The sequence below is a fragment of the Cottoperca gobio genome, chromosome 8 (assembly GCF_900634415.1).
Source record: "Cottoperca gobio chromosome 8, fCotGob3.1, whole genome shotgun sequence".
In the NCBI taxonomy this organism is placed as follows: Eukaryota; Metazoa; Chordata; class Actinopteri; order Perciformes; family Bovichtidae; genus Cottoperca; species Cottoperca gobio.
In genome coordinates, this window is record NC_041362.1 from 6,793,389 (window position 1) to 6,821,149 (window position 27,761).

The 27,761-nt window shown below is 42.9% G+C and overlaps 3 protein-coding genes across 6 annotated transcripts; all 3 read left to right on the forward strand.

Annotated features, from left to right (window-relative positions):
• Window positions 1–2,929: 2,929 nt before the first annotated feature.
• angptl6 (angiopoietin-like 6) lies at window positions 2,930–6,311 on the forward strand. Its single transcript, XM_029438218.1, has 6 exons — window positions 2,930–3,400; window positions 3,502–3,639; window positions 3,730–3,931; window positions 4,743–4,936; window positions 5,632–5,902; window positions 5,990–6,311. The coding sequence occupies exons 1-6, from the start codon at window positions 2,930–2,932 to the stop codon at window positions 6,172–6,174; spliced, it is 1,461 nt and encodes a 486-aa protein (XP_029294078.1). The 3' UTR covers window positions 6,175–6,311.
• Window positions 6,312–6,669: 358 nt separating this feature from the next.
• On the forward strand, window positions 6,670–11,453 carry LOC115012460 (cell adhesion molecule 2). 3 transcript variants are annotated; one of them, XM_029438083.1, is made up of 8 exons: window positions 6,670–6,841; window positions 7,966–8,247; window positions 8,336–8,653; window positions 8,735–9,034; window positions 9,139–9,399; window positions 9,961–10,287; window positions 10,410–10,673; window positions 10,843–11,453. In XM_029438083.1, the coding sequence occupies exons 1-8, from the start codon at window positions 6,790–6,792 to the stop codon at window positions 11,034–11,036; spliced, it is 1,998 nt and encodes a 665-aa protein (XP_029293943.1). In that variant the 5' UTR covers window positions 6,670–6,789; the 3' UTR covers window positions 11,037–11,453. The 3 variants fall into 3 exon arrangements, with proteins under 3 accessions (XP_029293943.1, XP_029293944.1, XP_029293945.1); XM_029438084.1 differs by having other exon boundaries at window positions 8,336–8,575; XM_029438085.1 differs by lacking the exon at window positions 9,139–9,399.
• Window positions 11,454–11,934: 481 nt separating this feature from the next.
• Window positions 11,935–27,546, forward strand: trip10a (thyroid hormone receptor interactor 10a). 2 transcript variants are annotated; one of them, XM_029438025.1, is made up of 15 exons: window positions 11,935–12,191; window positions 17,942–18,057; window positions 18,595–18,651; window positions 19,085–19,232; window positions 20,083–20,145; window positions 20,422–20,526; window positions 20,636–20,764; window positions 20,969–21,115; window positions 21,209–21,397; window positions 23,827–23,991; window positions 24,844–24,953; window positions 25,186–25,318; window positions 25,506–25,594; window positions 25,682–25,815; window positions 26,086–27,546. In XM_029438025.1, the coding sequence occupies exons 1-15, from the start codon at window positions 12,168–12,170 to the stop codon at window positions 26,235–26,237; spliced, it is 1,761 nt and encodes a 586-aa protein (XP_029293885.1). In that variant the 5' UTR covers window positions 11,935–12,167; the 3' UTR covers window positions 26,238–27,546. The 2 variants fall into 2 exon arrangements, with proteins under 2 accessions (XP_029293885.1, XP_029293886.1); XM_029438026.1 differs by lacking the exon at window positions 23,827–23,991.
• Window positions 27,547–27,761: the final 215 nt, after the last annotated feature.

Sequence of the window (27,761 nt, forward strand, 5' to 3'; positions counted from 1 at the left end):
ACATATTAATGTTAATTATTCGTCACAATAATTATTAACAATGATTTACCATGGTAGGAAACAGATATATTTAAACATGCAACACTATTTATTTACGTTCTCAATCTATTTCAACATTTGAAAGTCAGAGTTATCACATCTCTGACATTTTTGAAATTATCTTTATTGACAGTTTTGTATGAATCAGCACATTTGTAGCATTTTGTTCAAAATCACACCAGTTCTATTTTATTTTATCACTTCTGTAAAAAAAAAAAACAGGAAATCATTAACTGTCACATCATCAGATCATATCCTGTTTGCACAAACACGAACTTTGTAACATCAGAGAGAGGAGGTCACATCAGAACCTTTCTTCTCGTCTTTGAACACTGTTTTCAATAACATCATTGCACCTTTCAAGACCTCTCCGTCCGAAAAGGCTTTCTTGTTCTTTATTAAAAATGTGCTGAATAAATGAATTAAATAAATGAAGCTTCCGATGCTTTGTGTGACTTGTTCACCGGCCTCGTGAGAAGAGATGCTGCTGCCCAAAGCTGCTTTAACTCCCGGCTTGTTCTGCCCGCAGTGCTGCAGGTGGGAGTTAGTTAGTTAGCATGGTAGTTAGCATGGTAGTTAGCATGGTAGCTTTGTGACATGTACCGAAGTGTCTCCACAATGTGCCGCAAATGAGACGTACACACTTTCCTTTCACTGTTGTAAAAAATGATTCTTCTTCCCAATCATTGTGAAAATAGTTCGTTATATTTCGCTTTTCTGCCATGTTTAGCGTAAAAAACGCACCTCGCGCCCCACCGTAGCTGCTCCCGCTAGCTTGTCTCAGCGAAAAGGGAATTGGTGATTTAGCTTGCATCCCTACAGGGTCAGAGTTCATATATACATAAAACATTTTTGTTTTTTAAATTCTATATTCAATATTGTCATTTTAAAATAAAGAATAATTCAAGTGTTATTGATTTTTTTTTTAAACAGCGAAACAATTAAATACACATTTTAGACGGAGCTCCATGGTGACTAATGCTCTGCGGGCGACTCACGTGGTCCCTGCGGGCGACCAAGCGCCCGCGGGCACCGCGTTGGCTACCCCTGCAAACGTGTGCAGACTTGTCTGATGCTCAACTTGTCATACTTTACTTTTCATTTTGATTAAGAAATTTGAATTTGAACTATCTATGCCTAGTGGTGGAAGGTGCAAGCACAATTCCGAAGTACATTTACTTGAGTATTTACATTTGATGATACTTTGTACTTCTACTTCACTACAATTTGGAGGCAAATATTCTACTTTTTACTTCCTTACTTTTATTTGAGAGCAACAGTCACTTTACAAATTTAGTTCACACATCTGAAACATATCAGTTTATAAAATATGATGTATTGTTCTGGATTAAAGTACTAAAAGCCAGTAGAAAATATTTATATTATATTATATTTTCCACTAGTAGTATTTCCACTTTTACTTAAAGTTTAGAAAAAAGTACTTCTTCCACCACTGCCTACGGCAAACTTTCGTCAGATAAGGGATAAAGCCTTTTACATGTGTTGGCAAGAAGACACAGCAGAATATGAACCCTCGGGATCTAAAGCTGATGTACTTTTGTTTGCAACGTGTCTTTGTTTCAGGATAGCAAGCGCTCTATTTAAGTGTCCGCCCCAGATTGGAATAACTCACAATAGCAAGAACCAAGAATACGCCAGAATACGAAGATCATGAATTAAACCAAAGATGTTTCAGTGATGAGGTAAGAGCACAAACTAGAGCTGAACTAATTGATTCATTAGTCAATTAGTTAAAAAACAGAACATTATTTGCAACTATTTTGATAATTGCATTTACTGTTTTTAGCTTCTCAAATGTAAGAATTTTATACTTTTCTTTGTCATTTATGAAGATCCTTTTTGAATGTCGGACACAACAAGACATTTGAAGACTTCTTCTTGGGCTCTGGGCATTTTTCATTATTTTCTGACATTTTACAGGCACATCAATTAACAAAAGCATTAATGAAGAATCATTTGATGCAGCCCTGGTTTAAACCCCTGCATTTAAATACCACACTAGTTCAGCTCCTTATGGGATCGACTGTGGCAGCATAGCAGGTTGATGGCTGAGGGAGGAGACTTCCAGCTAAACAGCAGGTACTGGGAGGCGGTGTCATTTGGATAGTTTGTAATTAGTTGTCTCCCTCTCCAGAGATCCAGAGACAGGACATCCAGAGAGGAAGAGATAGTCTAGCTGCTGACAAAACTTGGGTGTCATTCTTGTTCTTTTCTTTAGATTCATCTGTCACCCTTCACGTCTACCTTCACAGAGGACCCCTGTTTATGTGCCTCTTCCTGACCCTTGAACATGTGATTTTTTGAAAATGTGTTAGCCTCTATTTTACATCTGTTCGTCCTGGGAGCTGGAGCAGAACAAAGACGTCCTGAAACCTTTTTAACTGCTACGGTAAGTCAATGTAATCCACTTGAATGTACTGGTTATGCATTGGCATCCAAAGTTGCACTTGGTCAACTAACCCATTAGCTTGTTAAATCATACCAAAGAAAAGTTACCAAAATATACGTTTGGTGCCAGTGAGAAAGTTATACGGGAGATTCTTTTGTCTGATGTCCATATTGACCTATTTGTGTTTATGGTGTTGACCGTGGTTGTAGTGGCTGGATGTGGAGCTCACTCTTCTGTTGACCGTGAGATGGAGGTGTGTTGACTCTGGCTGGTTGATGTTGACTGTTGTCCCTTCACTGTTGACCTGCTAATAAATTCCAGCCAGGGGGAAATGTGTGCACTCTCGCTTTGTAAGGAAACATCTGGTGAACAGCACACTGTTTTCTTAAATACAAAGTGTATGTGTTGTTATTGCTGTGTCAATTCTAATCATGTCTTCTCCTCTGCTTACCAGGGTGTGTTCAGAAGTTCAACACATTCATGGAGAAGACACTGACAATAGGTCTGACTCTTTTCTTAACACTATGTGTGGACATACCAGGAGCCGGAGGACGGAAGGAGGGGGCTCAAGGCGAGAGCACTCAGAAACGCTCATCGCCATCTTCAGACACAAAAGGAGGCCGTTGCTCCTACACTTTCATTGTTCCACAGCAAAAACTGACAGGTGCGCTGTGTTTGAACACGCAGTCTGCTTCTACCAACCAGTCGGAGGTGGCAGCGCTGCGGGGGGAGCTCAGGCGGCAGCAGGAGCAGCTGGAGAAGCTCCGGGGCCAACTGGAGCAGGAGGGATCCCTCGCCATGGAGGTAAGAGCCCTGCGCAAAGAGAGTAGCAGCATGAATTCACGCATTTCGCAGCTCTATGCCCAGCTGCTACATGAAGTCATACACAAGAAAGACCAGGCTTTGGAGCAGCAAAGAGTGGAGAACCTCCTGCTAAATGCTACAACACAGGTGAGCAGAGAACTGCGGTCCTTGTCACACCAATGTTACGTGTCATCCTAGTAGTTATCAAACTCATCCTTATGTCTGCTCTGGGTGGTGCAACAAATAAGGCGCTGCAGGTGTCCGGTAACTACAGGGAGCTGGAGAAGAAATACGGCGCCCTCACCTCCATGATGAGCTCCCAGAACCTGTTTATTGCTCGTCTGGAGAAGCAGTGCCAGCGCAGGGACCCCACACAGGCCCCTCTGGTAGGGAACAAACTGTTTTTTTGCACATTTATACTGGATTTTTACACTATAACTAAAAATGGAGCGTTGTTTTTGTGTTGGTCTGGACAGGTGACGACCGAACCACCAAAAAGCCAGTCTAATGTGCCTCGTAATCACAGCTCTGAAGCCAACGAGATGACCAATGATGTTCAAAGGGACCAAAGTGCTCTTCCATCACAGCAGGAAAAAACGGTCCTCTCCCTCCCCACCATGACAGCCAACACTCCAACAGACTCTCCATTCAGCAGTTTCCCCGTCACAAAGACACCAGGTACATCAATGTAAATGTCTTAGACATACGTATCAATCTTCTGTTAGAGTTATTTAGCTGTTCAGATAAGAAGACGCTGAAGGAGTCAGTGACCTGCTGGTAGGAGGCCTATCTCTCTGGGAATGCCTAAACAATGTCAAAAACAGCCAGCAGCTCTTATCAGTAGAGAGAGGACTTTATAATGAAGACACACTCATGAACCAGAGCACTCGTTGGCGCTTTAAATGACACGGCTACTGTATACTTGCACAACTGGAATGTTTAAAATGACAAAGTAGAGGACTTCTAATAAGCCAACAGAACCAAAGTGACTCCACCATGTGTGTGTGTGTGTGTGTGTGTGTGTGTGTGTGTGTGTGTGTGTGTGTGTGTGACTCCATTCTTGCTGAAAGGTCTGATGAAAGGCAATGCAATGCCAAATCCTGTCGTGTGTGTGAACGAGTATGGACTACAAATGCTTGTCGGGGATTAGCCATTTGCGTGGGAGACTTTTCTCCATGTATACATTTTCTCCATCTTATCTCTGGGACATGAGACCCTGAACATTGGGGGGGGGGGGGAATTCCTCGGCTCTAAAAAGATGGCAGGAGGCTGGAGTTGCCATGTATCTGCAATCTTCCTGACGCTAAACCAAACACAATTCCCAAACCATCTGTAATCCTCAGAAGCCAATCACTCCATTTCACAGGTCTACTTTGAAAAGGAACAATGACAGGTTGACAAGATCCATTATGTCCATTATAAAGAATTTAAAAAAAGTTACATACATTACGGCTCCAACACCCTCACTTATACTTTTCTCCCATGTCAGGGCCGTGGCGGGACTGCCAGCATGTGATGGAATCAGGTGAGACCACCAGCGGGATCTACCTGCTCCGTCCACAGAGTGCCAACCGCCTCCTGCAGGCCTGGTGTGAGCAGAGTCGAGCTCAGGGAGGGTGGACGGTCATCCAGAGGAGACAGGATGGGTCGGTGAACTTCTTCAGGAATTGGGAGCAGTACAAGGTGATTCTTAGTTAAGTGTGTTAGCATGCTGACGTTTGATAATTAGCAACAACCACTAAGTAGAGCAGAGGCTCAGGGGAATGCCTTTAGTTTAGCAAGGGGGGGGGGGGGGGGACATGAATGTGTGGACCAAACGTCTTGGGAATCCATCCAATTGTTGTTGAGATGCCTGCAGCCATTTTTGTTCCAATCCATCCAGTAGATGTTAAAATAATTTGCACTATAAATGAAAGCTTTGAGCTGCTGCACTAGAGTCAGTGGAAGAAGAACGACACAGGATTAATACCTCAGATTCACCTATTGGTTTGTGGACTATGGTTTTGAAGCCTCAAGTTTGGGATTCTGTCGGTCGCCATGTTGTTTTTTTGGAACCCAAAGTCACAAGTCGAGCTGAGTACCCTGAACAAGACATGAGGCGATCAAAGTGTAACGATGGACTTTTCTGAACTACACACTGTGAAAAGGTTCAAGTTCAACCTGTCAATCACAAGGTAGCCACGCCCTAAACCATGCGCTTCTTTTTCCATCTATTTTACTGTAAATGGCAGCAAAATTAACAAAATGAACATCATGATGTATTACAGAAGACTTAACACGTTTGTATAGAGAATGAAGTCGAGGCACTTCTGCTCTGGCTTCACTTTTCAGACCCGGAGGTTTCCGCTTGAATAAAGCGGTGTGTTGGTGTATTACAGCAAGGCTTTGGGAACCTAGACGGAGAGTACTGGCTCGGCCTGGAACACCTCTACTGGCTGACTAAACAGGCCCAATATAAGCTACGTGTGGCTCTGGAGGACTGGCAAGGCCGGCAGGTTTTTGCTGAGTATGACAGCTTCCACCTGGAACCAGAGAGCGATTGGTACCGACTGCGGTTAGGACAATACCACGGCAACGCAGGGGACTCCCTCTCATGGCATAACAATAAGGCCTTCACCACTCTGGATCGAGACAAGGACAGCTATACAGGTCTGCTCTCCATCTCCAGTTGTCAGCTCTCTGTTGGTGCTTTGACTTTTGTCTGTTTATAAGCCTCTTCCTCTGTTGTGCCCCCAGGTAACTGCGCTCATTACCAAAAAGGAGGCTGGTGGTACCACATGTGCGCGCACTCCAATCTGAATGGTGTGTGGTACCGGGGCGGACACTATCGCAGTCGCTACCAGGATGGGGTCTACTGGGCAGAGTTCCACGGAGGGGCCTACTCACTCAAACGAGTTTCCATGATGATCAAACCCACATAACGTGGCTGCATTATGGACATGGATAAGAAACGTAATGATGAACTGATGCAGACAGATGCAGAGGGGCTTAAAGAATATGTTTCAGTGTTATTCCTGTACAGCGTTGAGCCAGTGTGTCTGTTGACTTTACATGTTGATTAGAGGCAAGAATCATTGGATAATGACACACATGTCCACATGTCCACATGTCCTGTGTTGAAATATTGTTCCTGTTTCACAATGACACGATTTGAAGCTTTAATTTTGCAATGTACTTTTCAATAAAATTAAACCAAATTATTAACTGAATGATTATTCCCTGACTGAATATAAAATATACAGTTAATGATGCACAAAATATGGAGGGAGAGGAGTATATCATTTACAGTTATTCTTCTAGGAATAGCAAACTGGTATCAGTGTCATATTTCTGTATTGCAGGCAGTTTCCTGTACACCAAGGCGTTTCCCCCCGAGTATACTTTCTTTTAATCTCCCTACGTGTGCACAACTGTCAGCAGCAGGTTGTCACCATCAGGGTCAGCTCTGAGCCAGGATTCATGTCATCCAGTTACTGAAGCTGGACATCCGCTGGACCATCCTGAAACACACATTACCTCGTCCATCCACCTCCTGCATGCTGCCCCTCAGGATGTTGGGCCTCCTCATGCTCATGTTTTCACTGTGTGGTGAGTGATAATGATGTTCTACAGGAGCTCTGTGTGGGTCTTAAATGTTATACCCTTTGTGCTGGAGGTGGGGATGGGTAGGTAGGGTGGTGAATAGAGAAATAAACAGAACATTGTAAATTAGATACACTGAAAAAAGAAAATTGTTAACCGGCTTACTTACTTAAATAATTAAATTTCAATTATCAACTCAATCTCAAAGATCGCGTGTTCATCTAACTTGTTAACTTATTTTAGCGCCTTGAGATTGCTTTTAGCTTTGAAAGGTGCTTTATAAATACAATTTATTATTATTATTATCATTATTATTATTATTATATTATTATTATTATTATTATTATTTTATTATTTTATTATTATTATTTTATTATTATTATTATTATTATACTAATTGAAGTAATTATTTCAAGTCAAAATCTTTTTAATGTAATAATATTTTATACAATCATTGATTTCCTTTTCCTGAGGTGCTGTTAATCATCTAAAGAAAGTCAAGACAATTGGAAAATGTCATGTTTGACTTTTTAAAATAATAAAATGAAACATAACAACTATAATGTAATTAAAACTTTGAGATTTCAGGTGGAAGAGCTAGACGTAATTGTTTTATAAAAACCTCCACTATACTATGTGTGACAGTTGACTGAACTGCAATGGGTGTGGTGGATGGAGAATCTATTTGGAAAAAAAGGTATTAATAACATTTTGACACTATAGAGCATATAAATATATTATATTTCTACATAATGGAAGGCGCTGTACTTTTTAAAATCCTAAAACAAGATGTGTATTTCAAAAGCCTATCCCACTACATTAAAGCACACAACGTTATCCTATTTGTGAGCGTGACTATTATAAAGGGAAGATCATACTGATTGTTTTTAATCTTGCTGTTTATCTGTGTATAAGGACCTACATGTGTCAGTGCAGATATTTTAAAGTTTTTATTACGACATCACAGGTCTGTGATTCAGCAACGTTATTACTGAAAACGTGACAGAGTACTGTGAGAAATCAGCCCCGCACAGTTGGAAGTATAATTGGCATGCATTACCTTTCTGAGCCACCAGAGTGCAGCAAAGTCCACTTTCTAAATCCATTAAAAGCCATTTGTCTATCAACAGATGCAGACAGCTGCTGCCCCCCTGACACCAACCCTCTCACCCTGGATGTGCCCAAGGTTATAAAAAAATATGGAGAGTCAGTGTTCATAAACTGCTCCAGCACAGAAGAATATCATAATGGGATGTACTGGAGAGTAGGAAACAAAGACTATGCAATGGAATTAGACTATAGTTATATCTCCTGGTCAGTGTCATTGTCAGCCTGGAATGTGACAGCAGAGTGCAGAATAAAGCTGGACGACGGTCAAGAATGCAGCAAAGAGCTTGAAATCTCCCTGTACCGTAAGTATCATTTCAAATGAATATTACATCATTCAAAAAAATAGCAAAAACAATAAAGTAACTTCCTTATCTAATTTGGTTGTGACAGAGGTGCCAGAGGTCGATGTGTATCCTTTAAAGTATGCCGCTGCGGTGGAAGGGAGGCTGTACGAGCTGCAGTGTGATATTGCGGGCGCCGCACCGGTTCAAAACCTCGTCGTGAGGTGGTACAAAGACAATCGAACAATCAAGAAGGACACTTTCACCAACACAACCAAAACACCAGTGTTTGAGTCTTCTACTCTGACAGTCAACATCAGCAGAGGAGAACATGGAGCTCAGTTTAGATGTGAGGCTCAGCTGGACTTTGGGCCACATGGACCACAACTTTTTGAGGTTTCTCAAACACACACTGTTTCTGTGGACTGTGAGTAAACAGAATAATATTTTTCTCTATGTCATAATGTAAATATTTAAATACATATAAAACCTTCATTTGCCTCTTCAGATGCTCCTGACTTCGAGAACAACACAGAATATGTCTCTGTGCACGAGGGTCATGACGTCACCCTGAACTGTGAAGCTGAGGGGAAACCTCCTCCTGTCAGTCAATGGACACTTGATGGGGGGATGTTAATTAAAAAGCAGAATCTTATCATCACTCGAGTAAACACCAGCGAAACGTACAACTGCTCAGCTAGCAATTATCTGGGAAACATAACTAAGCAAATCCATGTTCATGTGATAAAAATGATCCCGCCAACAACCAGTGCAGACCAAACGACCAATGAGCCATCAACACCAACAGGTAGGCTACATCCTTACATGTGGAATATGTATCAACTTGTGAATACTTCTGATTGTGCACCAAAATGAAGTGCTCATTGAATATGCTTACCCTTCGAATGGCAGGTTGCCCCTTAGTGTTGACGCCTGCTGAACTAGTGGTGAGATTTGGAGATCCAGCTTCCGTTAACTGCAGTACGTCAGCCGCAGGTGTTCTAGGGATGGGCTGGGAGGGCAGATATGGAGCCACAACGTCTAAAGGTCCTGCTAGCACCTGGGCAGTTGAAGAAGTGGATGACTGGAGCACAAAACCTGCGTGCTTCATTAATCTGAAAGAGAACGGCTCGTATCACGAGTGTTCTGTGTGGTTAGCCATCACTCTTTATAGTGAGTACAAGTCGACAGACTATATATTATCTTCTGTCTTCGCCTCCAGGGGATTGTCCTAGAAAATGTTTGATGTAAAGTAACGCTTACATAAGCTCTTTATAGTACATTTACAGTGGCAGTTTAAAAGTAAAGTAAATATGGAAGATATTATGGCATATTTCTTGTCTTTTTATTTTTTCTTTCCGTGTCATGCCAAACATTTGGCCCATGGCATGGGATAACAAGACACCACTGTTTTCCATATATCCTCTGGTCTAGCATATGCAAATCATGTGGAAAAGGGATAAAAAGAAGCACAAACAGAAGCAACATCAGTATCCCAAACGAGCTGCTCTCATTTTCTTTTTTGAAATGATTAAATATCTACAGATTATCTCTGAAAAGAGCTGCCTTCTCCAGATAACATGCACATCCACCTTTCATATATGAACAGCCATCGCAGTCTTTGTGCATCATGCTACAAAATAGACATCATATACGTACATATATGTACAATTGGGATTGCAATTTTAGGGGTATCATTATGTTGTTTTTTTCCCCCCTTGCTTTATTTTACAGAGACTCCAGACACTGTGTCAGTCTCTGCGATGGCTCCTGGGCCGATGATAGAGGGCTCAGAGTACCGGCTGAAATGTCATGTCGCTAACGTGACTCCTTTGGAGAAGCTCAAAGTGACGTGGTACCGCGGCAATGAAACTGTGCACACACAAATGTTTGATAACACTAGTAAGACCCCAGTAAGCGCGTGGTCTAACTTGACAGTCACTGCTAAGAGACAATACAACGGAGCTCTTTTCAGTTGCAAGGCTGAGCTGCACCTAGGACCCAATGGACCAGAGCGGGTCCCTACTGTAACCTCAGCCCCGTACATGGCTGCTGTGCACTGTGAGTTGTCCTGTGTATTATTGCATTTCTTCCTTAACACAACCCACTAATATAAAGTTGTGATTAACTGGATTATAAATGATATTATTTCTTCTTCTCAATTCTCACCATTCTCTCCACAGACGCCCCTGAGTTCAAGGAGGGAAGTTACATTAAGGTGGTGGACCTGGGTGTAAATGTGACCTTAAACTGCAGTGCTGAGGGCAACCCTCCCCCTGAGATCTACTGGAAATATACCTCTGCAGTGAACGTGAGGGAGACCACCAGAGGGCGCCAGAAGAGCATCAGCGTCACAGGAGCCACGTCTACCAATGCTCATGTTTACGTCTGTGTTGCCACGAATATAGTTGGGAGGGTGACAAGATCCGTCACACTGATGATGACAGGTATGATTATTGACTATGCACAGAACACATGTAAATGTGACCACAGTAAGGTAGTAGCTGATGTTGAAGCTATACACATGTGGCAGGAGGTTAAAACTATTTATGGCATTAAGAAGTGAAAAATACTTTCAATTGATGTTGTTGTTTTTTTATCTTGTTTGTCTTGCAGGTAAAACCAGTGCACTCCAATTTACAACCATTTTGTGGTTCCTGATTCTATTAGTCGTCATCTTCATTTCCATCCTCATGATCATTGTCTACAAATGCTATAAAAAAAATAGACAATATACTTTTGTCCCTAACAAAGCCAAGGATTGTTCAGAAATCCCCATGACTCCCCAGTCTAACGGGGATCAAGTTTAGGATGTACAGTACTTACTGGAGGGGTAAGATTAAATCAGCCTGGGGACTCAAAACTTAACCATATATATCATTTGTCTTGCATTTGCATATCATTTATCAGTTTTAACTTTGGTATGGTACGATTCTAGGTAAATACAAATGTAAAAATAAATAATAAGGAGCATTAGTTTGCCAAGAAGTGCTACCGACAAACCAGGTGTCTTATAACAGTTATTTTTATTTGTAAAGTCTAACTTCACTTTTATATTAATTTTATTCTTAATAAAGTTACACAATAGCCAGTGTTGATATGTTGTGTGTGTATTTGGAAACTTAAATGCTTACTCTATAGTGTACTTTACAATGTTCATCTTTATGGTTTCACAATGTATATTTGATTATTGTCTTCTTGAAATGTTGATTAAACATTAAAAAGTATTGTCCTTTAATAACATCATTGTACAGTTGCATAAAAAACATGAAGAAAAAACACAGGGCAGGAGCGACTGCCAGGAATACAAATGATATTGTACAAGTAGCCGATAAATAAATAATAAATAAATAAATAATTCAGGATTCAAGAAGTCAATCCGAATTGATTGTTAGTACAGAAGAAAGTCTCCAGCTCGTAACAGAGTCTGATTTAAAGAACTGAATGTGCCAGCATCAGTCAGTGAGTGAGAGCATCGTCTGTTGAGGATGTAATGTGTGATAATGAATTTTAGGATGCTCTGTCTCAATGCCTTGCTCAGGGACACAGGTTTAAACTAAAACTATCATTTGAAACAACACGAAGTGGCAGGATGCTGCACAGTCCTCTGCCCAGTGAAGCTTGTGGTTCAGTACACTGGCCCTTTAAGATTTAGGATTTGGGAGTGACGCGGATATGAAAGCTAGTTTATCTCTCTTTCCTTCGCTATGAAAAATATTTGGACAATCTAGACTAACGACTGCCAGCCCTAGTTAATTAGCTCATTATGATACTGGTTTACATTATTTGTTGACGGAATCGAAACCAGAGTGCATAGTGGTTACGACTGATTTATCACCTCGGGATTATTCTTGCCAGGGCCGTCCTCCGAGCTCCTGGGATAACTTTGGAGAAGTTCTTTGTATTCAGGACAGTCAGACAGCTTGGTCGACAAGCTGAACATGGACTGGGGCACAGAGCTGTGGGTGAGTCCATCATCTGGCTTGGTTTGGTAGTAATAGTTCTCAACTTGGAGATAATGAGATTTCTTAGATAGACTTTGTTAAGAAAGTCGGGTAACGCCAAACGCCTGTTGAGGGATACATGTCTGAAGCAGCGATGGAACGCTGCAAAACGGTGCATTCACGAACACGGTTCCATTTTCGGACAGTTTTCTTTAGCGTTAAGTAGTTGAAACAAAGCGTGAGTTTAGCTGGAGCACACTACTGTTGCTCTTGCGAAGTGAAGCAGTTAATCTTGGATCCACGTTTGCACATCGATTGGATGTCTGGTTTTTGATTGGATCTTTGTTTTTTTTTTTAACTGTGTTTTTTATTTATTTATTTTATAGTGGGATAGCTGCAGTGCACGAGGCAAACCGCTCTAAAGTTACTCAAATGCAACAACGTATTATTGCATTGTAAAGAAAACTTATGTCTAACTGCAGACATGAATCACGTTGAAAAAGCAACTTTAACACCAAATCCAATCGTCCCGCATGACTGAGAATATTCATGGCCATGCTATTAACAATGTAAACTATGACTTTTAATACATGGCTGAAAATCGTGTCCAAATACTATTTATTCTGCACATACAAATGTGTTTTACGTGTGTTGAGGTGGGTTGTACCAACTAGGATGTCTCACTGTTTACAGTCTGGCACTCCTTGCTTCCTTAGCGATGGAATCAGATGCTGTCATTTGCCTTGACAACAAGCTTCGTCACTCATGAAGTACCATCACGTGTGCACCTGAGTGCCATGATTATTTACTCAACAAACAAAACAAAAAGGTGCACTGATTTCAAGAGATCTTGATTTTACAATAAAGTGTGATTTGTTGGATTGAGTGCTTTTATATAATTAGATTCCGTAAACTTTAAAAAAAATGTTTTATTGGACTGACCCATGTAGTAATTAACATACACTGAAGGCTGTTTTCTAGGTCAAAACAAATCAGGGTGCTCCAGTCTGTACACTAATAAACTGTGAGCTATTTCCTGGAAGTGACACTATCCAGAATCCAAACAAACCCTGTCCCACCATATAACATATTACCCCGATGGCTGCCACAGTTTACGTGCCAGCAGCACTGTACCATGGCAATAAAGCCACACATTTGCAAACATTGATTCATACTCGGGGAACCTGAATGTGTAAAATGGAGCATTGCAAAGACGAGGAGGTTGTGACCTCATTACAGAGTCTCCCCCTAGGCCTCTTCCCCTGTCCCATCCTACATGCTGGTGCAACAGCCTAATTAGTTTTGCCCTACTTTGATTGAGTCAGAGAAACATCCGCACCCCAGTATTCATCAGAGGCTCTCGGTATAGGAGGCTTTCCTGTTCATCTCATGAAGTGTACTGGAACCTTTCCACACTGAAGCCAGCATTCTTTCTTCAGTCAACGTGAAATACAGATGAATAATTAGTTGTTTTATTTACAGTAAGTTCATTTGGCTATTTTCTCACCTGCCTGGTTAGATAAAGCCCCGCGGGCATAATTGTGTTAATGTTGAAGAGTCATCCCTTGGGCCAAGGCAGCTCAATGGCATCTGTCCCCCCTGATTGTTGTTAATCCAGTGGCTATTTTAAGGCACATGTTAGCAGAGCGCAAGATCAGTGTCTAAGCTTTTAGCTGTGATATTGAGTGCTTCCAGGCCAACCCTGAGATCTACACTGGGCCATGTCTGGTCGGGCCAGGCCTCTCATTTTCTAGAAGACGGGGGGGGGGGGGGGGGGCAGGCATTTACTTGATGCCAGTGTCCTGGAGTATAAAGGACACGTTGGATGCTTGCTAGTTTTAGATAAGAACTTTAAGACCTCAGTTTTAATGTACATTTAGTAATGAAATCGGCAGGATTTTGTTTTTACCAGAAACATAATATTTGCTGTTCAATCACCGGCAGGACCATTTGAAAATTGTCAGGAGCAGTTTCATACACAACACCGTTGTGATTTATGAAAATCACTTCAGTACAAACCCAATCTAAGGGGACCTCTAAAGATAATTCTGACTGCGGCTTGGGACGGTTATGAATCACAGTGTTGTGACAGCCACTGGTGCTTGACGGGACAATGATTAAATCCTTGAAGGCTATCTCGGTGTGTTTTTAAGACAGTTTAATGAGGTGGCTTTTCTCTAATTGGAGAACTCCTTGTTTTGAATCACAGTAAATGTATAGAGAGCATCAGCTGCTACTGTTTCTGCCATTTATAAATCAGCACGTAGTTATGACTTCATCCAAGGCTGCTTCTTTTCCAGAAATGCTGCACTCAACCCGAGAAGCATATGATACACGTACATAGAGGAAACAGTCTTTTTGTGGCAGGTCAGTTTCTCAATTCATGTTAAACAAACTGATGCTGATTGGGTTTAGGGTTACTTCCTGTTTTGAATTCCTGTTGGGGTGACGTGTGTGATTCACTAATGTGTCGGTTAACAACATCCTTGTATAATCAATGTAAAGTTTGATCACACACAAACAAGATATTTTATTGTAGGCTCCTTTCACTCGGATACTTCCATCTTCTGTAATCCTCTGATATTTAACTATTTTTTATTTTATTTGACTATTGGAACAAGAAGAATAGGAACACGATCCAGTAAAATGTGTTATTTTTTCCCTGGCGTGAAAACTGTAGACTCAACAAAGGGTGAAGCGCAGTTTGTTTTTGGGACAGAACTTCCTCTCAATATTCCTGACAGACTTTACCTGACACTCCCAAAAAGATCTATTTATTACAGCTATGATGATTCAACATTATGTCCTGATCAGGTATGCCAGGTGGTATATACCTCGTAAAGACTGGTGAAGGATGGCAAATCATTACAGGACAGCTGTGATGCAGGATGTTTTATTCTAATGCAGAAGTGGTCAGTTGTCTCTTATTGAATTATTATAGAAAGAAAAAAAGTTGACTTTAAATGAATATTTTTCTCTAAAAACATCTGTGCCACAATTATTGGCACCCCTTTATTTAATATTTTGTGCAGCCTCCTTTTGCCAGGATTACAGCTCTGAGTCTTCTCCTGTATAATGCCTGATGAGGTTGGTGAACACATGGCACGGGATCTGAGACACTTCTTCCACACACGATCCTTCAGATTCAGAGGTTGACGCTTGTGGACTCTCCTCTTCAGCTCATCCCACACATTTTCTATAGGAGTTAGGTTCCGGGGACTGTGATGGCCGTGGCACAACCTTTATTCTGTGGTCAGTAAACCATTGTTGTGTAGATTGTGAGGTGTGCTTTGGATCATTGTCCTGCTGGAAGGTCCAACCACGACCCATTTTAAGCTTCCAGGCAAAGGCTGTTAGGTTTTCATTTAATATCTTCTGGTATTTGATAGAGTCCATGATACCATGTATCCTAACAAGATGTCCAGGGCCTTTGGAAGAAAAACCGCCCGACAACATCAAAGATCCACCACCAGTACTTCACTCCACTTTTCTGTATGGCTATCTTTCTGTCTACGCCAAACCCACCTTTGAAGTTTGTTGCCAAAAAGCTCTATTTTGGTCTCATCTGACCTTATAACCCTGTCCCAATCAAAGCCCCAGTAACGTTTGGGAAACTGTAGGCGCTTTAGTTTGTTGTTAATTGACAGCAATGGCTTTTTTTTTTCTGGCAACAACTTGTGGCGATGTCGGCGGCGTCTGATGGTCGCTTTGGAGACTTTCTGACCCCAAGACTCAACTGACCTCTGCAATTCTCCAGCTGTGATCCTTGGACATTCTTTTGCCCGTCAAACCATCCTCCTCACGGTGTGTGGCGTCAATGTACACACACGTCCTCTTCCAGGCTGATTCGTAACATCTCCTGTTGCTTTAAGCTTCTTAATTATTGCCCTGATAGTGGAAATGGGAATTTAACTGTTTCAAGATTTTCTTATATCCATTTCCTAATTTGTGCAGCTCAACAACTTTCTAATCCATTAATCTAGAAAATACTAGGCAGATTAACTGATAATAATGTTGCTATAATAGCCATTCCCTAATATGATGTGTAAACGATCTAAAAACAAGATCTGATGTTTCAGCTTTCCCAGTTACTCTGATGCAAGGTGTGGCTTCGACCTACAGACGATGCACGACCAGCAGTGCTTCTTTCTGCCTCCTCACTTAGATTTTGGTTCCATGCTGCCACTGCTGCTTGGTTATTTTATGCATTTGAGGTAACTGAGTAAAACTGAATAGGCTAGTTTTTGAGGTTAGAGGCACTTTAACTTTTCACCAATTGTGTTTTTATGGTGAGGTTGTTCCGGATCCAGCTCATAAATAAATAAATCGTCACTTTCTACACTTTATGAGGGCTAGATTTAAACAAAGTAGTGCCCTTAAACCCTGCCAGTTGGTTGTTTTACTACTATTCTTTCTCTCTCGCAAATCAAATACAGTGCAATTATTTTCCACATCTAAGAAGAAAATGTGTTGTTAACACAAGCACCTCAGGAAACTCTGGAGTTGTAAGTTGGCTGTATTGACTCTCATTACTTTTCCTCTGTAATTAATGACGCTAAATGAAACCCTATTGGTTAGATGTTATTGTGGTGATGGATCGCAGACCTCTGTCTCAACCTTTTTAACCGTGTTCTGGGATTTTAAACCTTGACTCATTCATTTGGGGTTTTGTCTCTTCTGTTTTACCTGAAGGGCATAAAAAACATGGCTCGACTCGTCAGGAATCCTCTTTCAATATGTCACCTCCTCAATACTAAAGTCAGTAGCACAGAAGGCTTGGGGGAATTGTTCTGAGTGTAGAGTGAGAAAAGATTGGGATTAGATATCGTCTCTCACTCGTAACAGACTTGTCTGAGCTTGAAGGTGTCATAAAGTTCTCTCCCAAACAAGAGGAAGACAAACACACTAAATCTCCGTCGTACTGTAAATATGAAAAGTCAGCAAACACGGTTGTTCTGTGTTCTATGTATTTGAAACTGGTCATGACATGTCAAAGAGCTACATTAATAAGGACTCTAAAGCTCATTTGATGTATTTACTATTACCTCCGCCAATGAGGTGATGCTTTGAGCTCAGTTTGCAGGATTACAGAAGAACTCCTCGTCCGATTTTCATGAAACTTTGTAGAAGTGTTAAGAATGGGCCGAGGAAGAACCCATTATATTTTGGAGCGGATCCAAATCACAGGCCGGATGCACAAATGATTTTTCACTTTCGTTAACGTGGCGATTTTTTTGTGCTGCGTTCATGTGGCGTCAGAATAATCGGAACAATTATTTCCCCGACACTCAAGTTGGAACAACAACTCTGCTATTGACCTTTGTGGTTGAAACTGTCTGAGCAATAAAATACATCTTCTTTATAGCATCCATGTGTTTTTCCTCATTACGACTAGTTCAGAGTATGTGACATTGCTCTCAGGTATGTGTAAGTAATACCACCTTGTTTCTGCCTGTGACCCCTGCTGTGACCCTGTGTCCTTCCACTGCGCTCTCTCTCTCTTTAACAACGTTGGGTGCCAGGGAACATAAAGCTAGGCGGAGGTTTAGAGGTCATATTGTGTGCACATGTGGAGAGCGTCAGAGGAATCCAACAAGCAGCAACAAACGCCAACGTGTTTAGTTTATTACCCTCCATTCAAGATTCGTCTCGATGACTTCGACCAAGAGGAACATCCCAGTTATTACCCAGAAGTTGACACATGTTCCAAATTCTGCAGAGTGTGTGCTTCATATCTTTCCCTTATTTGTCTCTCGTGCTTCTTTCTCCAGGACCAATATGACATCATCGAGAAGCACACACAGTCTGGCCTGGAGCTGGTGGAGAAGTATGTGAAATTTGTGAAGGAGAGGACAGAGATTGAGCAAAACTATGCCAAACAACTGAGGTAGGCCTCGCTCATGTCGTCGTTCTGCCTCAAATGCTTTTGTGTTGCTCAATACAGCTTGTGTCAGTGTGTGTGTGTGTGTGTTTGCTTGTGTTCGCATGGGTGCATGTTTAAAAGGCTGTTTATGAAATGTCTGTGGGGTCTTATGACTACTTTGGGACAGAATCTGACTTGTTTCTGAAACACTGGCCTCATTCTCCAGCTGCAGTGTGCTCCCTCTCTCCCTCTTTCTCTCTTCGTCCGTGGTGCTCCCTCTCCCAGCTGTCTCCCAGTCTCCAGACCCACATCTGCTGTAGCGCTGAGAGGAGAGGAAGTGGGAGCCGACTGGCACATGATAGACAGGATGTGGTCAGAGAGAGAGTGAAAGGAGGAAGAAAAGCTATTTTAATATGTTTATAGGCGACTGCTGTTTTTAATCCTATTGTAAAGAACAGCCTGTGGTTTCATAAGAATAGTTACAGTTAGTGAGCTTTCTTCCACTCAATGTGTTCAGCGTTTTCCTATCCATTCGTTGTGATGCACTTTCACTGTCCGCAGGAACCTTTCAAAGAAGTATAACCAGAAACGAAGCGGCAAAGATGAACCGGAGTGCAGGTGAGCTGTCGCAAAGCTTATCTTCGAAGGGAACCTGTAGATGTTTAAACGTTTCTTTTTAAGGAATTACATTTAGCTGTGACGCAATGTCAGCCAGAATTGTGCTTACTGGGTCAATTTGGATTTACACCCTTCCCCTAAAAGCTTAAGCTCTCGGTAAGGGGACGAACAAATGAAACCAGAACTGTCCTGCAAATAATATCACGTTTCATACGTCATTAGTGTCCTTCATGCTGCAGTGTGGGGCTGCTGTTGGAGACATTTAAATGCCCCTAGAAGGAAGCGGGAATAAGGAAGTCATGAGCTTCTTATTATGACTTGGCCCACTGCGGACTTCTCTTTGATCATGTCTTTTTGTATCATCTTATCAGTGGTCCATCCAGGTTCTCATTTCTCCACCCGTTCCTCTCTCCTCCGCCTTATTAAATGGTAGGTTGTCCAGCTACCAGTCTTTCTTGGACATCCTGAATGAGATGAACGACTACGCCGGGCAGAGAGAGCTCATTGCTGAGAACATGATGATGAACATTTGCATCGATCTCACCAAGTACCTGCAAGAGCTCAAGCAGGAACGGAAGACGGTGAGAGGAGCAGGAGTGTTATTGTGTCGAGTTTTACCAAATAAATAGAATTTGGCGTTTTAAAATGGACTTTAAATGTAGCGTTAAACACACTGCAGTCAGGCTCATTTCCCCAAAGCCTTGTTGTTCACCCTCAAATACATTTCCATCTGTCGCTTGCCAACTGTTGTGCTTTACTTTGATACACTGATTTAGTCCCACTGATTGATTCTTCTTCTGCAGATTATTACACATATTGTTCTTCCTTTAAAACATTAGAACACAAACCCAACAATATATAACTAACATAACTTGGATGATTAGTCGATCATCAAAGTAGATGTGGATTAATCTTCTCTTGATCGACTAATCACTGCAGCTCTACAGTGTATTCACTTGTAGGTGCCTGCAGCACTTTATTCAACAGCAGCCTGAAGAAATGCCAAATGAGATTTTCAATTGGAGTGTACGGCACACACTGAGGAGGAGTTTCAAGGGTGGGAGGGGGAATGAAGTTATTTAAAGTGGAGACGTGGAGATCTCACTGTTGTGGCAGGAAGGAAGCCTTACTTATTGTGTCCGGGGAGTGGGGGGGAGTGGAGGGGGGGGAGGCACGGTCTGAGCGCTGGCGTTTCTCCATGAGGAATGCATTGGCTCCGTCCCGTTAGATTGCAGAACACTGCAGCCGTGTACGAGCTCTCGCTGCAGACGTGATGTCTCAAGAGACGCGCTGGTATTTGTTATGTTGTGTTGCTTTTTGGAGGTCATTGTTTATTCAGTGTCTGCCCCGGCACATGGCTGTCTCTACCTCTGTCACCCCCCCTCCCCCCTCTCCTCCTCTCACTCAGTCTATTTTTATGAATGTCTGCAGTATCTGATGGAGGCCAAGAAGGCCCAGCAGAGTTTGGAGAGCACCTACAAACAGCTCGACGGTGTAAGTCTAGACACAGATCTTTAACATTTCCTCACGTCCAATGTGGCTACTGTATGTTTGTCTATAGTAAAAACAGGTGTTATACTCCTGCCGTCAATCCAAGACCTATTAAGTTGGAGATGTTCCCTCCCTCATCCGTCTTTTTTTTTTTTAGAGAAATGCTTTGCTCCAAATTGTAGAAGCTCCTCATATTTCATTTGGGCAACGGCCTCACTTAGCGGACTGAAGTGAACACGGCCTTTCTCCTTTCTCTCCATCTGTCTTTCTGCACACCAGAGTAAAAAGCGCTTTGAAAGGGAATGGAGAGAAGCAGAGCGTGCAGCGCAGTACGCAGAGAAGACTGATCAAGACATCAATGCCACAAAGGCGGACGTCGAAAAAGTAAAGGGGTGGGGGGGGTGGAATCTTAATTTTAAAGACTTATTTAACTTGATTTAAAAGTGGAATGTGATGCATGTGTTTGACCTGTTTGCTGTACGTGTGGTTTCAGGCCAAACAGCAGGCTCATATGAGAGCTCATGTAGCGGAGGAGTGTAAGAACGACTACGCTGCTCAGCTTCAGAAGTACAACAAGGAGCAGAACCAGTTCTATTTTAATGATATGCCACTCATTTTCAATGTAAGTGAATGACATATTGCTGCCCTCTACGTTTATTTGAGTTGTTAGCATAGCATTAGTTTGCCATAATATTGCTAAACTGGTTTATTGTATTTGCATTAAGTAACCGTTGGACTTTACATTTTGATGCTGCGCTCTGAGTATGTTCAGTACTTTACATTTTACACTGCACAATGGAAACAACTGTTGTTTTGTGTGCACTAGAAATTGCAGGATCTGGATGAGAGGCGAGTACGGAAGGTGGCTCAAGGCTACATCTTGTTCTCAGACACAGAGAAACATGTGATGCCTATCATTGGAAAGTGCCTGGAAGGCATTACTAAGGCCGGCACTAATGTTAATGAGAGGAATGTGAGTTGGGTCAAAAAAAGAAAACAATGCTTAATGGATTTTAATGTGCAGCACATTTAGTTTAAACTGTGCACCTGTTTGCATCTAATGTAGGACTCCATGGTTGTAATAGAGCAGAACAAGTCGGGCTTTGAACGTCCTGCAGACGTGGACTTTGAGGACTACAGTCAGGGCATCAACCGAGCCTCGTCTGACAGCAGCCTGGGCACGCCTAAAGGCCCCATGGAACTGCTGGGAAAGAACAGGAACAAAAACTTTTGGCTTTTCAGCAAAAAGAGTAAGGTAGGACAATCCACAATGTGCCTCTCCTCAGAACGTTTTTATTCATTTTCTTTTTAAATTTGCATTGTGGTTCCCGAGCAACTCCCTCCATCAATGATCAACAGCAGCAGATTTGAATACCTGCAGGTGGTCAGTCAGTGAGATTAGTGGGTGACTCCCTGCACGTCAATGTTAGTGTTTGAGCCACAGAGCCAGCAGGAAGAAGCCAGGAAATCCCCTCTGCAGAGAGCAAAACACGATGGACCTGTGGTCGTGGCCACACGCACGTATACACAACCTTATCAACCCAGGATGATAATGCATGAACCTCTTTCATTATATTGTGAATCGCACACACCCCAACACTTCTAGAACAGGTCGTTTGCATGACTCTGTCCCTGACTGTGAGTGAATAACCCCCCCCCCCCCCCCCCCCCATACACACTGCAGCGTGGTTTCCAATAGGTCAACTGGCAGTCAGAATTCTGCTGTGCTTGTGCTTTCATCAGCATGGGGCCAAACAACATTGAATTTTCCTCTACAGGCATCCACAAACACACTGCTTCTATTATGCTGCCCAGAAGCTGGCCTTATGTCTCTCATCACAATAAAATGTTTTGTAACTACAATGACGGGACGACACCAGGTTTGCCAGGTCAGAAAGATTGGCTCGGATCCAACCACACATATGGATGTCTGTTTGTATTGAGCCGTGAGAATCTATTTGGGTCAAGAGAGCCTCACTACATTGCAAATCATGGATCTTATCTCAAAGAAGCACTCTTGCTGAGGTCTACAAATTGAACTGGTGATATGAGTAGCTGACCACTAACCAGCTCACAGCCCCCCCCCCCCCCCCCCCCCCTCCTCCTGCCTCAGCACTAAAGGATCCTTTCTTTCTTCCCTGCAGTGTTTGCTTGTTCAGCGCCTCTCTTCTCACTGCATGTCTTAATGGCTGTGCTCTGCTGTGCTGTGTATGTGTGTGGCACACTGCTCTGTGTCATCAGTCATGCTCTCCCAATTAGGCCTGTAGAGCAGTATGAACAGGATTCTGAGTGAGCTTTTGGTTTATGTCTGGCCCCTAAAACATCGACTCTTAGCTGCTCTCCTGTACTTAGATTCCCTTAAGCAAAGTATATGCTCACATAATGATACTGCTGTACTCAGTATTTACACAAACGACCTTGTTTTAGGGCTGTTTTTAGAGCTTCACTATTGAAGACTAGAAGACATCAGCCTCCTGTGTAATTTAGCTAATAGATCCGACCCCCACCTTCCCACAGAGACATCCAGCTGACGGAATTCACTCCTGGCATGCTTTTCAAGTGAACTTCTTTCCAAGAGGTCACACGGGGCATTCAATCAAGTCCAGAACAATGTAATATGCACTGATGACACTGTGGTAATTAAGATATTTGATCTACACAGGCCAGACTCAAAGGAATCTTATTACTACCACATCAGAGCAAAGCAAACACAACGAGCAGTCAGTATTTACATAAACCAAGTTTTACCCATTTGGGGAATAAAATAAATCCCAGAGAAGAGATTTACAGCAGAGAGAGAGACGTATAATAACCCAGGATGTGAATACTATGAGAATAAGAGCCAGGCTGATGCAGCTCCTCTCCGAGGCTCACTGCATCCTTCAAACATGGCTGGAGTTTGACCTCGGGGCTGGGTGCTGTGACGATGGTAGTACCAGGACCCTTAAAGTGATACCGATAGAGTGCTTCACATCGTGTGAATTGAATCATTCCGTTGTCGCTTCCACTCCCCCCCCCCCCCCCCCCCCCCATCCAAACGATTTCTACATGAAATACATGTTTGAAATCGTTCAAACGATTTTAAAACATTTATTTATACCACGCTCGACTCGCACGCTGATCACACGTCTCATCGACTCAGAGAACACTTGCGGTGAATGGCTGCGGGATGAAGCCGCACAAATGGTACGCTGTTGCTGCTGTTGCTGCTGCTGTTGTTGTTGTTTTGACTACAAGTCTCAACGCCACTTGGCGCTGAGTTATTTCGGTCGGCGTCGAGCGTGGATACCCAGCCCGAGTTTGACTGTAGGTGTTGGGAGCTGTGGTTGGCTGCTCGCTGTCCTCATCTTGTACTTCATGTATTTGTTGTATTCCATGTGTGTTGATGGGAGCCAAAGAGACGGATGTGTGTTTGTGCTTTGGTGCTCTCTGGGCTCGTGTGCTGGGTTTGCTCCAGCGTTGTCTTCCTGCCTTATGTGGTGTTGATGGTGTCTTTTTTCTTTCCCTTGTCACCCTTGTTGTTTTTTTGTCTTCCCTCTTTTTCTATCCTTCCATCCCCCCTCTCCCCCCTCTCCCCCATCCTGCACACCGCCTGCATACCTCATGCTCGGGTGCTGGTACTTCTGGTCTCTCTCCCCCCCCTCCTCCTCCTCCTCCTCCTCCTCCTCCTCCTCCTCACCACAGCTCTCTCCCTCCACGCTCCCACCTTTCTCAACACCCCCCGCCCCCTCGCCCGCTAACGGACCCCCCTCCCCCAAGTTTGGCCGGGACCCCCTGTCGTACTGTTTGAAGGAGATCAATAAGACAGTCAAACCCAGAATCTCGTCCTTCCGGACACTCAGGAGATCGGTGAGTCATCAGAGGAGAAGGTTTCTCAGGAGACCTCCACTCACCAGGGCTCGCACATGTTCCTGTGTTCCTGCATTTACAAGCATGAATGAATTCCTTAGATGAACAAGACTATTAACGTTTCCAAAACCTTGACGTGATCTTATATCTCACACGGGTTGTTTTGCTGTTCTCTATAATTACACATGAACCACAGAAATTAATAAATACATTAAAGTTAAAGTGAGTTTCTTTCTATACACATACTGTTTCTTCACGGTGATATGCACGACACAGCTGGTGGGGGGGTCTCGGTTGTTGTTGTGACACTTAAAGATGGCCTCCTTTCCATTTCAACAGCTCATGTCATTTTAATAGTTTTCACAAAAACTGCAAGAGCGTCTGCGTTCAAACGACTAAACATGCAGCAGACACGATCATGTTCTGTAGCACAAGGCTTGTCCTCGTGAGTTTGCATTGAAGAGGGGGCCACCTAGTGGTGGAACAAGGGAGGAACGCTTGATAGCACAGGAGGACACTCCTTTCAAAGTAGCGTTAATTGTCTCCACACTTTGTTAGCTCACCTTTTCCACCCAGGATTACATTTTTACAACTTGTAGTTTAAAGAAATCTGCCAACATGAAGTTATGAGTGTGTTACATCATATGTGTCAGTCTATGGGTGGTGGGTTTTGGTTAATAAGCCTAACACATTTGTAACCAGGAGATTTGTTTGTCTGCTAAACATTGCCCTTTGAGCTGAACTCTAACCACAGGATGTGTTCCTCCTGAGGTGTCTGTTTCCTTTACCGTTGTTGTGAAACTGTGACACTAAGTTCAGTGTTAACACGGCTCTTCCTCTTAACTCATGCAGCCTACGGTGACAGAGGACTTCGCCCATCTTCCTCCAGAGCAGCGCAGGAAGAAGTTGCAACAGAAACTAGAGGAAATTTGCAAAGAGCTGCAAAAGGAAGTAGATCAGAGGTGTGTGTGGGTTTGTGTGTGTGTGTGTGTATGTGGGTATCCTGCTGCGTATTAATAACCACCTCTGTCAGAACTCCGCTGGTGGAAGTGTGGATGTAATATTCATGCCGTGCACATCGGTGTGTATAACTCTGTGAGTGTTGGAATTGTTTACTCAGCCCTGAGCTTTCTACTGAAAGTCACCCCCCCCCTCTCTCGCTCCCTTGTTCCTCTCTCGCTCTCCTCTCTTCAGTGAGGCTCTGGGGAAAATGAAAGATGTTTATGAGAAAAATCCTCAAATGGGAGACCCCGCTAGTCTGGCATCCCAAATCAACCAGACGTCCCAGAATATCGAGCGGCTCAGAGGAGAGCTCAACAAGTACGAGGTAATCTGGACCTCTGTTTATTCATTTCATGACGTCATTGTTTACCATTTTATGAGGTGAGCCCATTTCAGTGTGATATTGAGCTATACAAATGAACCTGACTTGATGTTTCTACCATTCAACGCATCTTCAATGCATCACAATCAACAGTACGTTCTCTCCTTTCCACTTTGGCTCTCCTGTGTAGACTTGGCTGGCTGAGGCAGGAGGTCGGGGGGACACGTTGCGCTATAAAAGTCACACATTCAACAACAACGGAGCTCACGACGTACTCAGGTAACACTAAGTTCTACGAATGCACAGTGTGTCGAGCACAGTGATGTGTCGTCCGCTCTGTACAGGACACCTGTTTTATCTCTGCAGCCCTGATGGAGCTCACTCGGATGAAAGCACTCCTGATCCCTCCCAGGCCATCTACGCAGAGTTTGATGATGACTTTGAGGATGATGAACTAACGGCTCCTATTGGGAAATGCACAGCCATGTACAGCTTCCCTGGTATGGTGTGTGTGTGTGTGTGTGTGTGTGTGTGTGTGTGTGTGTGTGTGTGTGTGTGTGTGTGTGTGTGTGTGTGTGTGTGTGTGTGTGTGTGTGTGTGTGTGTGTGTGTGTGTGTGTGTGTGTGTGTGTGTGTGTGTGTGTGTGTGTGGGGAGTAAAAGATTTGTGGAACCTACATAAGGAGCGAAGTCACAACCATATCACGAGTCACCATGTGTGCATAAACTAGTACAAGGATCTTTGCTACCATGTAGTTTGTCTCTCCTCCAGGGGCCAGTGAAGGGACCATCTCGATGCAGGAGGGGGAGGTGCTGGCCGTGGTAGAGGAGGACAAAGGGGACGGCTGGACCCGAGTCCGTAGGAACAATGGGGATGAAGGCTATATACCTACATCGTACGTCACCATCAGCATAAACAAATGACAGACGTATGAGCAACAAGAGAGGAGGAGTTGATCGATTCACAAAACTGTATGCAGGGGGTTCCCATGGGACCAATCGTAAAGAGGCCACGGCACTATGGGCCGGCCCACTGGTGTATCCAGAAGGGGGTCCAAATAAGGTGCTTTGATTTCTTGAGAGAGGTGCCCCAAACCGGGCAGAGGAACGGCGCCGACGGTACGTTCCTCGCTTGTAAGCCCAGTTACCTAAACCTCCAAGGTTATTTTACTTTTTGATATCACGTCACAATCATTTTTTGGTTTTGGTTTAAAAAAACAAAAAAAAACAAACATGTTGCATGGATCTGTGGCACCATCGCGGTACGAGAGCTCGCCTCGTTCCAAAGCCTATTAGGGCGTCGGCTTCTGAATGTGAGAGGAAGATGAGTGCTGCTGCCGCCATCTTTACACCGAGTGTTGAGACCAGTAGGAGGAAGATGCCTCACACGTTTACGTTCTTCAGTTTACCTGCCGCTCTCATTTGTGTCACGCGTGCCACTTTCTAGCTTTGCGAAGATGTAATGGCGCCGTCGCCTCGCTCATGGTTGGACTTTAGATCTTGAGTGAGGTGTGGAGGAGACGGCCTTTTTTGGTTTTCAGCAATGTTGCGAGACCAAATCCGTAAATCCCCCGCGCACAGCGATACAGACAATCACAGCCATATCATCACGTAACTCCATTCTCAACCCATAGCAACAACAAGACCTTTCTGTTTTCTAATAGTTACAACCGGAAAATTGTACTAAAAATAATTTATTACAAATGTGTATGTTCTATGAATAAAAGCTTCAGTTTGACAGAAGTTTTACTTTGTATTAAGGATGTTCTCACATTGTTCTTTGGCCCTTGCACACATAGTGGACAGTCTGTAGCCACAAAAGGGAGTAAATAATGCACACATAAAATGTGCTACATTAAGCCTATTGTATTTATGTAATAAATAATATATATTTTAGTTATCACAACACCACTATTGTCTTATTAGCTTTTTTTAACCATTCAAATAAAGATTGTTACATCTTGAGAGAAAACTAAAAAAAGTCTCTAATTATGTTGTTAATAATGTTTTGTTTGGATTTACTTCACATCTTAAAGTTGTTTTACGTTGTAGATGCAGTAAATGTGCCTTTCTGGTTAAAAGCATTGTGTGTGTGTGTGTGTGTGTGTGTGTGTGTGTGTGTGTGTGTGTGTGTGTGTGTGTGTGTGTGTGTGTGTGTGTGTGTGTATATACAATTTTTTTGCATATAAAACATTTTGTTTTCTTAATAAATGTTGAGCACATTTCGAAGTTAGAAGTGGTTATGTCATTTCTGGACATGGAAAATAAATATTTGAAGCAAACATGACGTCTGTGAATGTGAGGTGAGGTGAGGTTTGTCCTCCAGAACAACTCCAAAGTCGATACCTTGCTCTGCTCCCCAGGACAGTGTAGTCGATACGTGTGAACATGCATCACTTCAGCTCAAGCGTGGAACTAATTGATGCTTTGACTTGGATGAAAACGTGG